The sequence below is a fragment of the Pelodiscus sinensis genome, chromosome 1 (genome assembly GCF_049634645.1).
Source record: "Pelodiscus sinensis isolate JC-2024 chromosome 1, ASM4963464v1, whole genome shotgun sequence".
NCBI classification, from domain to species: Eukaryota; Metazoa; Chordata; order Testudines; family Trionychidae; genus Pelodiscus; species Pelodiscus sinensis.
In genome coordinates, this window is record NC_134711.1 from 23,985,658 (window position 1) to 24,000,280 (window position 14,623).

The 14,623-nt window shown below is 41.5% G+C and overlaps 1 protein-coding gene across 1 annotated transcript in view; it reads right to left on the minus strand.

Moving 5' to 3' along the window:
* The window catches only part of RELN (reelin), a 491,382-nt gene that overhangs the window by 345,682 nt on the left and 131,077 nt on the right, over window positions 1-14,623 (minus strand). The window contains exon 3 of the mRNA XM_006137543.3: window positions 10,296-10,431. Within this exon, the coding sequence (XP_006137605.2) occupies window positions 10,296-10,431 (136 nt within the window). The remainder of the gene's footprint in view (window positions 1-10,295; window positions 10,432-14,623) is intronic.

Consider the following 14,623-nt stretch of genomic DNA (forward strand, 5'->3'; position numbering starts at 1 on the left):
ATGATGTGTAGACCTTTCTTCCAAATAAATCAAGCCTTTTTGAGTCCTTGTCTGATGTTCGATTTCTATATTGTGGCACCTGTGCTCTTTGTTGCGCTGCATCAACTACCAGTGAATTGGGATGCAGGTGGGTGAATAAAAATTCTGATCCTTTAGATGGCACAAAATATTTCTTGTCTGCAGAAGCTGGAGTTTGCCACAATTCGCTGGTGACCTCTAATATGGCCTCATCCAAAGGGATGGTCAATTTTGAAGTATGAAGCGTCTGGAGATTCTTGAGGAGACGATGCTGTTTCTTCTTCATCTTAGTAAGCTGAATCTCCTGGGAGACTGCCACTCTTTTAAAAAGGTCCTGGAATTGCCTGAGATCATCAGGGGGAGAAGTATTCCCTGGGATAACCGCCTCATCCGGCAAAGATGATGATGGATCTGTAGGTGATCTCTTAGGCTGGTGCACCTACGCTGTCACAGGCTGCTCCTCCTCCAGATCAGACTGGGGGCGGAGGGGAGACATCGGGCCCTGAATTGACTGGGGTGGATCGGTTACAGGTGAGTGCCTGGAAGATGAGTAGCGAGTCCTCGATCTAGGGGCTGATCTGGAAGTACTATCATAAGAGCGGTGGTATGGTGAATAGGCCCTGTAGTATGTGTGACTATCATAATGGTCACGATAGTAGTATGAAGCGTGGGATGGGGAGCAATCATAACAGTGTGATCTGCTGTATCCTGCTCTGTAAGAGTAGTCAGGAGAGCGAGGTGACAGTGATGGAGAGTAAGATCTCCATGGTAAAGGAAAAGGAGAGGCCGAAAGCCGCTGATGGTAGTGGTGGTGGTGCTCCCTTGATGGGGTAAGAAAGGGAGATGGGAGGCACTCCCGAGACGAGAATTGTCTGACAGGTGATCGTCTGGGAGACTGAGGTGGAGGTGCCGACGATGGCTCTGGTGAAAAAGTTGAGGATGGAGAGCGTGATGATGTGCTCTGATGCCGGCATGTCTTGGCGCTAGCCTTCCTAGGCTGTGACCACCGCGGTGCTGAGCTTGGTGCTGAGCTCAGTGCTAGCACCTCTACTGTATGAGATGGTGCCATTGGGGTCGGTGCCACTGGCAGTGCCACTGCCACTGGTGCCACGAGATCAGGCAGGTCTTTAGGCTGGCCTGGCACCGGAGTCGGTGCAGAATGTACCTCAGTAGGCACTGGTGCCGGTGTTGGAGATGGTGCCAATGGTGCCAAAGGGGTGCGGGCAGAGCTTGTCGGTGCTGTGGCTGTCGTTGGTGCCCATGAATGGCATGCTGTCAGCACCGTGGAGGCAGGGTTTTTTGGTTTAGTAGGTGCCGTTAGAGTAGCGCGCACCATAGACACTCCAGAAGTGCCCAGTTTGTTGCCTACACTCAATCTGCCATGCGAAGTAGCCGGCAAAGAGCGAGTTGGAGATGGTTTGCTTTTCCTTGGAGGGGCAGCAGTTGGAGAAGAGGCCCTTTGCTTCTGGGGGTCTTGTGACGGCCATGGGGGGAGGCAGAGCCTTGAGGCTGAAGAGCCTTATCAAACAGGATCACGTGAAGCCTCATCTTCCTATCTTGTCGATCTCTAGCTGTGAGCTTAGAGCAGTGAGGGCACTTCTGGCTCTCACCCAGGGAACGTATACAGGTCGAATGGCCATCCGAGGCTGGCATAGCCTTGTGGCAGGCCTCACATTTTCTGAACCCTAGTGAACCAGGCATGATTCCGTGTTTCTGTCTCTTTCCTTTCTTTCTCTTGGTTTTTGTTTTGTTTTTTGTTTTCCCCCAACAGGGAGAAGGGCACTGACTAAATTGAACTACGGAGTTAACAGAAACGTATATAACTCTAAGTAAATAAGCATTTATGAACAATAACTTAACTTTAACTCTTTTTTTTAAAAACAGGAGAACAAAGTGAACTGTAAGGAGACTAAATATAGAAAATAACTATAAAGAAGAACAACTTGAATTGCCTCACGAACAAGGCAATCTGAGGAGATCAGTTCCCTCCGTCTGCAGCCTGAGGCGGTTAAGAGGAAAGGGCTGAGACCGGACCGAGCAGCGCGAAAGGGCACAAACGCCGCGAAACGCTCCCTGTGCATGCATGGTCCAGCCAAACTACTGCTGCGAAAAATCTCCGTACTGCAGTGCCAGGGCAAGCCCAGCACCTACAGTGGAGCACCCCCGGGGACATCACTTGCAGAAGAGCAAACAGTAACAGCAAAATTTAATAGAAAGATACTATATTATGAAAACTGCCATAACAGACAGTGAAATAAATTATTGGCCAAAGAAAAGGCCTGTTTTGTAAGCTAATCAGCATTTACAGCTCTCATTAGTTGGGAGACACAGGTGCTGAACACTTCTTACAATCAGTCCCAAAACTTTGCCAACAAAACTCTTTTACTTGACATTACACTTTTTTAAAAAATTACATTGTCAGAGTTCATCTTTAAATATCTCTGTAGGGAAGACAAAGAAAGATTCAAGTGTATCATATTATTCTACTATCAGAAGATTTCAACTGCTTGTAAATATCCCTGTTTTTCATTTTCACAAATTATGTATTTGTAAAAAGGCGCCACTATTTATTGCTGATTGATTATGAGAGATATTTAGACAAGAAGAATAAACAATAGACAAATGCTGCCAATCTAAGCATAGTTCATTATCTGATCTTGCACAGAGGTATAACAGACCTTGTGAAATTACTGCATGTCATCATTATGGCCCCGATCCTGACTTCTTTTCTTATGATATATAGTACTCACTGACCTTAATGGAACTACCTACTGAGTGAAATGTAAAGAGATAAAGCAAAGCATAATTAAAGGTATCAGAATCCAGCCTTATGTGACTTGGAGTATACGACTGTGTATTAGCATGATTCTATACAAAATATGAATAATCAGACTACATCAAATTATAAAGAGAACTGGGCTGAGAAAAGAAGAGAAGTAATTAAATCCTGCCTTGACCTCAGTGACAGCTGACTGTGCTCTTTCCCTTTTAGGAATAAGTTCTAACAGATCACAGAGAGGCCAGGTTTCTTTGTAAGGGCCTGGGTTCTTCTCTCACTGATTTTACAGTGGTATAACTCCAGTGACTTAATTCAAGTTACTTCTGATTAACATGAGTCTGTCCCTAACATTCAGAAATGACCTTGGCATTCGCATTTCCTGGTCTTTTGCATTTAAGCATACCAGTACACCCATACTATAGGGCAGCTATTAGGTGGCCTGTGTGAGATCAATTTGTGGTTTCTGTCACATTCTCAGGGGAGAAGTATCAACATTACAAAAAGCCCACCCCCATAACTGGCACTAATTAGCAACTTTGTTATCCGTTTCAGCAGAGGTCAAGGACTGACTGGGTATAGAGGCTGAATTGAGACAGAATTGAGACAGCAGCATGGAGAGGCTTGAATTATTGCTGTTTATGTTGCTCCTGTTCTGTTGCTAAACAGTCTCCTGAGTACTTAGTCTGGCACCTTTCAGCAGTATTAAATTCACACTAATTTTTAAACAAGATTAACCATTAAAGGTAGTGGCATATGTTGTTTAAAAGTTAATGTTGTCAAGATGTCTGTTAAGGAACCTCTACAGCCTATCATGCAGGTCCATGATGAAAAGCAATGAGATTAGCCTGTAATTACCACACTTCATGCAAGATCCTCTGCCATTGTACACAGACATTACAATGCTGGTGCTTTGTCTGAAGCTGACACTTTTAAGAACATTTGATAAAGGCAGTTGTTCACTGGTTCAAATACACCTTTGAGCAGCACAGGTGGAATACTAGCAGGTTCAGCAGCATGTTAATTCCATACCTTTAAAAGGTCCTTGCATATTCCTCAAGAGACAGAGAATCAAAGCTCATTCCTAGGTCAACAGCCATGTGGTTCATGTAATTCTGGACAGCTGTCGGCAGGTGTGTAGTTCATTGAGCTTTCGTAATGTGTTTCCTATCAGCGCAGGATCTCCTCTATCAAGAGTAAGAAGAGTTGTCTGGTTTTGTGATGGGCATGTTTGAAGGCTGTTTATGGCTACCAGGAAGGATACAGATTGTTGTACTTTAGACTTTGCCAGCCAGATAGTTGATGTAGGTCTCATTGTCACATTTTGCTATTGTCTGGAATATGCCTTTCAGCTGCTTATATTCCTGGACAACTCCCTGTTTGTGAGCTTCTGAGTTTTTCACTAATATAGAAAGATCCATTCCGAGGGCCAACCTTTCTTGATCAACCACCTGAAGCCAGTTGTTTCAACAGTGACCTGGTGCATGGTCTCCACACCAGTACTGGTGTGAGGGTGTGTGTGTTGGATAACAGCTTTCACTGTATTTCTGCACCACCTCGTGTGTAGCAGAGCTGAGAAATGCCCTGGCATCATTCTGCTGAGCTATTCATTGGATATTAGGATTTGCTGCTTCATACCTTGAAATCAAGGTTGGTCAAGAAGTGTTCGCTAATCAAAACTATGCCAATTATACTGCCTTGCTTGTGAAGGAGTCAGAGAATTTCAGCTGCTCCCTCCAATGTCTCTAAGACATTACCCACACTATGAGATTAAACATTTCATGGCAGAAGATCAAGTTCCAGAACCTAAGAGCTGGCCCAGCAGAACCTAAGCACAGCTCAAGTGGTTGCAGCAAACTGGAGTTTCTTTGACAAATAGATTTTATGCCTATTGCATGAAATCCATATCTCACCTATGGATGCAAACCAAGTCTCCATGCTTAGACAAAGTTCCGGATTTATCAAATCTATGTACTATCTGTATCACTATGCTGATCAAAAAACAGGAACCTCTCACAAGCAGACTTGGAGTCGTTAGAGACATTCCATATGTGCAGTCAATGCCAAATTCTGAGCCATAGTGGTTTGACTTTGTGAGAAATGTAATATTCTTGCAGAGATCTGGACTTCCTTCAATTGCTCATTGTATTCAAAAGCAGCATCATAAGCTCTTCAGCCATGTCACAAGGATGAACAAAAATGTCCCAATACTCCAAGCTCTTAAGCTCTCCATCAGTGGGTAAAGGGGCTCATTCACTGACCCTACCCATTGTTGCCCACACGACAGCCTAGTGACTTGTGGATTCACAGGTTCAAGCCAGATCTGGGAACTTTAGTACATAATGTAGGTCACTGATGTCACTCTGGCTGGCACAATGGTGTTCAGTAAACTATGAATGTTTGATGATGATTTAGAAACATAAATTGCTTACATTTTCCTTAGACAAGTGTCTTTCCTAGTATATACATTAACTGTTTATACAAACAATTAAAGGTAGTGATTAATTTCCCTGTGAAGTCACTGGCTACGTCTACACTGGCCCCTTTTCCGGAAGGGGCATGTTAATTTCAGCTATCGTAATAGGGAAATCCGCGGGGGATTTAAATATCCCCGCGGCATTTAAATAAAAATGTCCGCCGCTTTTTTCCGGCTTTTAGAAAAGCCGGAAAAGAGCGTCTACACTGGCCCCGATCCTCCGGAAAAAGTGCCCTTTTCCGGAGGATCTTATTTGAAGTAGGAATAAGATCCTCTGGAAAAGGGCGCTTTTTCCGGAGGATCGGGGCCAGTGTAGACGCTCTTTTCCGGCTTTTCTAAAAGCCGGAAAAAAGTGGCGGACATTTTTATTTAAATGCTGCGGGGGATATTTAAATCCCCCGCGGATTTCCCTATTACGATAGCTGAAATTAACATGCCCCTTCCAGAAAAGGGGCCAGTGTAGACGTAGCCACTGGGAAAACTCTGATTGGTTTCAGTGGGAACTGAGTTATGCCAGCACTAAGAGCTTTTAAAAACCCGGTTACAGTAACTTTTAGCTTTTCATAGATCTATCGTTAAGCTCTCCTTGAAAGTGCACATTATACAAAATACTGGTTCAGGAATAAAGGAATTCAATGCAAAATGCTAGCAAAAACATGTTTTGGAAAATCACCACTCCTATAAATGTCCTGAAAATCCCAGACTTGGGTAGACCAACAATTATTTCATGAGCAACCCTTTAGAGAGGAGAAACAAACATCTGAGAAGAAAAGGAAACAAAATAGGAAAGAAGAAATAACATCATCTTATCCTGTTCTGGATTTCTTTGTATAACGACCCCTCCTCCTCCCAGCTAGCTTTAAATATAGACAATAGCTTGAAGTAGAGTTTGATTAACAGTTTCTATATGTGGAATCAGACAAGAGGAGGGATAATTATACAAAGGGAACCTTCAAAACAGAAAGGTTGTTTTGAATTACTTTTCATTTCCACTTAAATCTCAAAATATAAATTTTTTGGTCAAAAAAGTGCAGATTGAGCAACAATTAAATAGTTTGACAATCTGTCTGGTTTCCCAATTATTTCAAATGGGGAGAAAAAACCAAAATTCAGAATAAAAATGTTCATTTTGAAATTTTCAAAAAGAACTATTTCAAAATATTTATTTCAATATTTCAGTATATTTAGCAGCTTATTGTTTTAAAGTTTCATTTAACTATTTTAATTTTAAAAATTCTGGAAATTGAAATGAAATGTTTTGTTTCTGATCAGACACAATGTTTTGCTTTATTTTTTGTTTCATTGAAATTTTTGAAAAATTTTATTATTGGGTTTGACCCAAATACTTTTTATGTTTATTTTTGGAATTGCCTGTGAACTGAAAAAATCTATTATTTACACAGCTGGTTCCAAACCAAATATGGCATAACTGGATGCAATCCATTGATTACAGTAGATTTGTATATTAAGTTATGTCTATCTGAATGAGGCCATCTGAGTTTATACTCTTTTCTGTAAAGGTTGCATCTACACAGCATAGTTATTTTTAAATAACTGATGTTATTTTGAAATAACAATGCGAGCATCTATACAGCAATTCTGTTACTTTGAAATAAATTCAAAATAACAGATGGCTTATTCTGTCTTCTGTAAACCTCATTACACAAGAAATAATGCCTACTCTGCAATAGCTATTCCAAAATAGCAGTGGTATGGATGCTCTGCTGCGGCTATTTCGAAATAGCTCCTCCCCAGAGCCATTCAAACTAATTACTCACCAGTGCCTCCTGGGGCTCTAAATTGAGGTAGCATATCCACATTAGGGAAGCCTGTTTTGGATTAATTTTGAGGCTTCCCCATAATGTTGACATGCCATTTTGAAATAAGTATTACAGAGTATTTCTTCCAGAATAGCTTATTTCAAAATAAGTATGCAGCGTAGTTGTGCCCTAACTCAGTAAATGGTGGCATTTTGTCAAGAATGCTATAAAATTTCACATCAACTTTTCAATTTTTATTTCTGCAACACTTGATATTTAAATTTTTTTAGAGAGAGAGGAGGAGAACTAAGGAAAATGAATATTTTTGATGTTACTATATCTCCCAGATTAATACGAGTACCCTTAGGGGTACTTGAGAGAAGTCTGGTGGGTACATCAACACAACTGAAACTTGGAGAAAACTTATTTTTTGTTTTAAGTTTTACAGCGCTTTATTATTTGTGTACTTTTTACATCCAAAAATTTCATCGTCCACCCGGCTACAAATAAGTTGTTTAAACAAATGTGTTGCAACAGTAGAAAAAAATTGTGTGTGTCTGAAAACTGTAGGTACTGGGGGTACTTACATTTTTTTTTAAAAAAAGGAGATACTTATATTTTTTTTTTACAAAGGCGTACTTTATAAAAAAGTCGAGAAACACTGATTTAGATTATAAACTCTTTGAGGAAGGGACTGTCTCTTTGCTCTATTTGTACAGCACCAAGCACAACGGGATCCACATCCATAACTAAGGCTCCTTACAGCGATGACAACACAAATAAAATATTAAAAACCTGAGATGACATAAAAGTAAATTTTCTTCAAGCCACTATATACACCCTCTATGCAATGCTATGTGCTGCAGGAAACATCTCAGGTTGAATCATGAAAATAAAGTGGCATGTATATATTGCAGAAAGGGCACCATCATTCACCCTAATGACTTTCTGATTCCAATTTACCAGCTGAGGTTTAAAAATAAAGTATAGGGACATATATCTTCACTGCAGTCACTGCAGTTTGTGATATATTAAAATCAAATCTAGGGTCACTGTGCCCTAGGAATAGAAAGAATGCTACACTGTTAGTACAGGATAATTCACATTTAAAAAGTAGCCCTTAAGTAGTCATTACATCCCCCACCCACACTTAGATTCCCAATCGATCAACATACTAATCTTTTAAAATACAAGAGCAACTTAAGATTTCAGTACAAACATGTGGAACTTTGATACTTGCAGCTTGTCAATGCTGGTAGAAAGGAAAAAAATTATCTAGAACACAGAATGTTCAATTCATTTTGACTATCGTAACAGAATCTGAGTGAGAAAAGGCATGTAAAAAGTCTGAGAAACCTCAAACAGTTTAATTTGTTCACCTATGTGTACTTTTGGCACAGTCTGTCTTTAATTTGATTTATGAATGAGTCAGGTTTGAAATATTTTCACTTCCACCTCGACTATAGATGTTTCACTTTAGAGACTTAATTTACCAAACCTTTAGTCTGGATGAATGGAAATTGCTTTTTCTAATTTTTTAGGTGACACATAAAATTATATTACATCGGTAGAATATGAGATGTTATGCTTTGCAATTCTGAGAGCACTTCACATGGCAGAATATAACCCAATAATGATTCAGACTTTTAAAACAAATTAATGTAGAGAACCAGTTGGAGAAATAGATATTTTGCATGCAAGCTGGATTACCCAAAAGAAAAAATATAAGTTATTGGTTATTAAGATGTTCTGATATTCTCAATAAGATAGGTTTATGCTGTTTCATGTCGAGACTCAGAATCTGGACAATATCAAAATAGAGCCATCAGTTACTAAATACCACAGATTAAGAATGTACACACAGTGCATGGAATAACTAATTGTCAAGCAATGAATAACTAATTATCAGTTGATCGTTTACATCCACTATATGAATGATGGTTAAAAAACTCAGTTCCTAATCAAATACCAGGTTTTCAAAAACCTGGATGAACCTATAAAATGAACCCCAAAGAATTTTTCTTTCACTGGAAAATGTTAGCCAGAATAAGATATTGGACTTTGGGTAGACAAAAAAACCCCAATAAAACACAAGATAAAAATGTCTCCATATATCTGAAGACATACCAACCTTTGTTAGGGAATGGAAGGAATGGCGAAGAATAGGGGGTACTCTCAAACCATTTAAAAGGGAGAAGGGTTGACAAGTGATTTGAGAAAAAGTTTATCTAATTATTTCAGTCCTTAAGTATAAGAGCCTGATTCTGCTAAGTACTGGTCAACCCCACGTTACTGAGTGCTCTTAAATCCTATTGAATTCAACACTTTGCAAATCAGAACCTAAAATCCTTATTTTGCAAGTTTATAGTGCACACAGCTTGGACAGTTTGAGTATTTGCAGACAATGGTCACACTGACTAAACATATTGTTAGTCTGATTAAAAAAGACAGCAAATGGCAGCACAGTGCATTCATGTACATGGTTGATTTATATGATCATTCTTCAAAATGTTTATACAGCAAGTCCCCAACTTATGAATGGGTTGTGTTCCAAAAGTTTGTTTGCAAGTTGGCTGTTTGGAACTTGAATGCATTTTTCCATAGAAACAAATGTTATAAATGGTGGTTAGATTCCCAGGCTAGCTCATAGAAGCTTATGGAACCAAAAATGTATCTGAAATATTGTATATTTGCAATGAAAAATAGTAGAAATAGTTTTTCATTTAATCTTGAATGCTGGGGCTTGAGGAAAGGGAGGTTTCATTAGAGGAGGATGAGGAGGTAGGTGGAGATTCTGAAGGGAACTTCTGGACATCCATCAGCCACTCCACCCTGCAGGCTCTGTGTAGGCTTCTACAGCAACTAGCTCCATCCCCAGGCACCTCTCCACCCCCCTTGCATGCTCAGTCCCATCTCCCAGCCGTCCCTTCCCCCATTCCTGAGGGCTGCACCCAGCTCCTCCTCAGCAGGGAGCAGCGAGCACAGGCTGGGTGACTCCAGAGGAGCAGGGGGTGGCAGTGCATTTGGTGGCTAGAGAGAAGCCTTTCAAAGTGACACTTCTCTCCAGCCGCCATCAACGTGGCTGCCCGCTGCATCTCTTGCCGGATCCCCTGAGGCTGCAGGTGAACTTTTGTTTGTATGTGCAGATGCTCATAAGTCAAACGTTTGTAATTTGGGGAGTGCTTGTATTAAGCTAATATTTATTATATTTATTTAGCCATTTGATAATAAAATAACCTTTTTAATAATTGTGACATATACTTACATGAAATTCACACAGCCTGTTCCTGCAGGTGGAGCAATCCAAACAAAACTGAGATTTGTTGTTGGTAGATGACTCACGTGAGATGCAACCACACTGCACATAAACTGATTTCCAAACTGATGATCAGACATAATTCCTAAGAGAAAGAAAGAAAGGTATGCTAAAGACCAAAATATTTCAATTATTCATTGCAATGTTTTAATAATGTTATGCAGTGCTTTTTTTGTGGAGGTGCTGGTACTGTGTATGGAGGTGCTGGTACTGCGTACCGGGCAGTACCGTCACAAAAAAAACCCCACTGATGTTATGTAATGTAATGTACAACATTTTTCTTTCATAAATGGCAATGTGGAAATCAAGAAAAAAGGTGTGGCATAATCCAAGTTAAATCCACTGGTGACAATGGAGTTGTTCTCCGCTTGCACTAATATGTAATATGGCCCAAACAATTTGCCATCATTATTTTTCATGAGCCAATAACACTATCTGAATTTGGTTTGTTCGTTTTTATTTTTTGAAAAGTAGGAGGCCGGTGTAAATCAATGTTGTTTCAGCTACTGTAAATCAGTGTTGCTCCCTTATTTTCATGGATCTGCACAAGTTAAGGATATGGCCTATAACTTTCAAAGGGTATGTCTACACTACAAAGTTAATTCGAACTAATGGACGTTAGTTCGAATTAACTTTGATAGGCGCTACACTAGCGCTCCGCTAGTTCAAACTTAATTCGAACTAGCGGAGCGCTTAGTTCGAACTAGGTAAACCTCATTCTACGAGGACTAAGCCTAGTTCGAACTTACTAGTTCGAATTAAGGGGTGTGTAGCCCCTTAATTCGAACTAGTGGGAGGCTAGCCCTCCTCAGGTTTCCCTGGTGGCCACTCTGGCCAACACCAGGGAAACTCTATTGCCCCCTCCCGGCCCCGGACCCCTTAAAAGGGCAAGGGCTGGCTACAGTGCCCGTGCCAGGTGCAAGCCTGCCAGCACCCAGCTAGCAGACCCTGCACCTGGCACGGCTCAAGCCAGCCACCCGATGTCCCCCAGCCCTCCCCCTCTTCCCAGGACCAGACTGGCGGCTCCCGGGACCTTGCCCGGGACCGCAAGAGGTGGGTACCCGCCTGGTCTAGTGCGGACATCGTGGACCTCGTCCACGACCTCCGCACTAGGCACAGGAAAGTGGCCGTCTAGGGCAGGAGAGCTGCCAGCCTGGCCACCCAGGAGCAGGTGTGCATGAAAATCAAGGTGGCCCACTGAGACCCCCAACCCTGAGCCCTGAGCTTACAATGGTCGTACTGGGTCAGACCAAAGGTCCATCTAGCCCAGTAGCCTGTCTGGCAACAGCGGCCAACCCTAAGAACCCTGGAGGGGATGGACCGAAGACAGTGACCAAGCAATTTGTCTCGTGCCATCCCTCTCCAGCCTTCCACAAACTTTGGGCAGGGACACCACTCCTACCCCCTGGCTAATACCACTCCATGGACCCAACCACCATGAATTGATTTCACTTCTCTTTAAACTCTGTTCTAGTTCTAGCCTTCACAGCCTCCTGCAGCAAGGAGTTCCACAGGTTGACTCTTTGCTTTGTAAAGAACAACTTTCTGTTACTAGTTTGAAGCCTGCTACCCATTCCTTTCCTTTGGTGTCCTCTAGTCCTTCTATTATGGGAACTAATGAAGAACTTTTCTTGATGCACCCTCTCCACCCCACTCATGCTTTTATAGACCTCTATCCTATCCCCTCTCAGTTTCCTCTTTTCTAAACTGAAAAGTCCCAGTCTCTTTAGCCTCTCTTCATATGGGACCCCTTCCAAACCTCTGATCATTTTAGTTGCCCTCCCCTCTCCCACCCTCTCTCTTCCCCTCTCCCACCTCCTTTTCCCAGTCTCCCTGAGTTTTGTTCAATAAAGAGAGATTCTATTTTTGAACACACGTTTTCTTTATTTTGTACATCAGGAAGGGGGGCTAGGGAAGGGTAAGTGGAAGGAGGTGAGAGAGGAATGGGGTACGAGCCCCCGATGGGGAGGACGGGGCTGGCTCTCCAGGCTTCTGGGGGTGGAAGCTCTCCTGCAGCCCCCCAATTGCCCCCTCTCCCCATATGGCAGCCTGCGGCAAGTGCAGCCGGTCTGATGGCCGAGTGCTGTGATGTGCCCAGTGTGGGTACTCTGGGCAATCCAAGCCAGGACTGCTTTGCAAGCGGGGCACCCCTGAGAACTGTCTGTCCGGGGTGGGGGTCGGGTCCCTTTAAGCACAGCCCTCGGCTAGCCTGAGGCAGCAGCTCCATGCTCTAAGTCCTCATCTGATGCCCTGCCGGCACTGCTTCCAGCCATCTTTAAGCCCTGTTCAGGGTCCACTTAATGTGGACATGCTAGTTCGAATTAGCAAAACGCTAATTCGAACTAGTTTTTTAGTCTGGATTTGTTAGTTCGAATTAGCGCTGTAGTGTAGACATACCCATAGTGTGGTAAAAAACCTCCACCAACAATCAGTAGATTCTATTATTAGATCATTTGCATTTTGTTGCAACAGCTTTTTATGTATTTTTGAATGTGAATTTTATATAAACAACTCTTTGGAACTCACTGTAGTTCATCATTAGATAAAAGAATTTTATCACTAAAACAAAGCAACGACATTAGCAGACAGCAACTTTTTTTCCCCTCCAATCCCTTTTGTTGTTGCTTACAAATAAATGGCGGAAAAGGCTCTTCCGGAAAAAAATAGTGGAAGAAGGTATGCAAATACGAGTGCTATTTGCATCCCTCTTTCAAAAAAAGAAAGTGTAGTCGTACTTCTAGTACACAGGTCCATTATTTTTAACACCTTTGGGCTTATTATCTGAAGTCACTGGAATTGTGCCTTGAAACTGAAGGCATTCTTATTCAGCTGAATTACTATATATTTAATCTTTTATAGTACATTAAACAGTAAATCTTTAACTGGTCCTTTTTAATGTGGTTATCAAAAGTAAAACCTTGTTTCTCATTATTTTCTTCAAATATTTACTCTTCAATAGAGAGAACAGTCACACTGATTAAATATATTGTAAATCTGATTAAAAAGGAAAGCAAATGGCACCAGTACATTCATGTATAAGTATATTCGTGTTAGATATTATGTGATTATACTTCAAAATGTTTATACTGAGCTAGTATTTATTCTATTGATTTATATTTATTCTTGTAAGAATAGATACTGCTAGCTCCAGACTGAAGTACAATTCTTACTAAATGCAATTCTGAAGAATTATATTTAACCTTTTACTCCCCCAACCAATAATGACCAGGCATAGAAAATAAACAAAAATCTCCCTTGCTATTCTCCTGAGAATTCTAGACCTTCCTCAAAAGAGAATAGATGCCCTTTGCAGTGTACCATATTGATTCCAGCTCTTTGGGACTACTGATTTTTAAAGCAGAAGATCTTTGGGAAGAATACCCTGCAGCACACTCCATATTAAACCAAGGGAGTTCCAACTTGACTATCTTCAGTAATTGCAGCTACTGGCCAGAGAGAAAGGTGGTCTCTGAAGTAAATCATTTACGGTTTTCTAGATCAAAACCAACACCGTAAAATCAACTCAGGAGGCAACAGGCTGCCAATACTGATCATGGACAACAGCTCAGGGGAAGATACCCAATTTAATATATGCGCTGGCAAATTCTGCATCTGCTTCAATTTCTAGATAATTTCAAGGTACAAACCTGTAAGTAACAACCTAGAGGAGACAGCAAGTTATGGAGGATCATAATGAAACATATACATGTAACAAAACCTTTTTTGGTTTGGGGACTGCTGACCCACAGAAAAATCAGTCAGGAGCCACACACAATTGAGAAGTCACCCTCCCCCCCCCCAAACACTCACTGACATGGACCCTGACTGAGAAGGAGGAAGACCCTCTCCACATTACCCACACACCAGAGTCTAATGGGGTCAGCTAGTAGATTTTGTGTGCTCCAGTCCCTCAGCAGGCACGGGCTCCCCAATGCTAGGAGGAGAGAGCTGAGCCTCGGGGGCCAGATCCAGGCAAGCAAGGGGAAGCATCCAGCCCCTAGGCCTGAGGTTCTTCCCTCCTGATCTAAAAACAATAAGGAATCAATCAGGCTCCCTGATTGTGAATTTGAATATTAAATACTCAGCAGATACCCTCAATAACTAAGGTACAGATTATGACATGTCAAGAATAGATTCACAGATTTTAAGGCCAAAAGGCATTATAATCATCCAGTCTGATCTCCTACATAACTGGCACAGAATTTCACCCAGTAAATCGTACATCAGCCCTATAACTTCTGATTGAACTACAGCATTTTTTAAAAATTATTATTAAT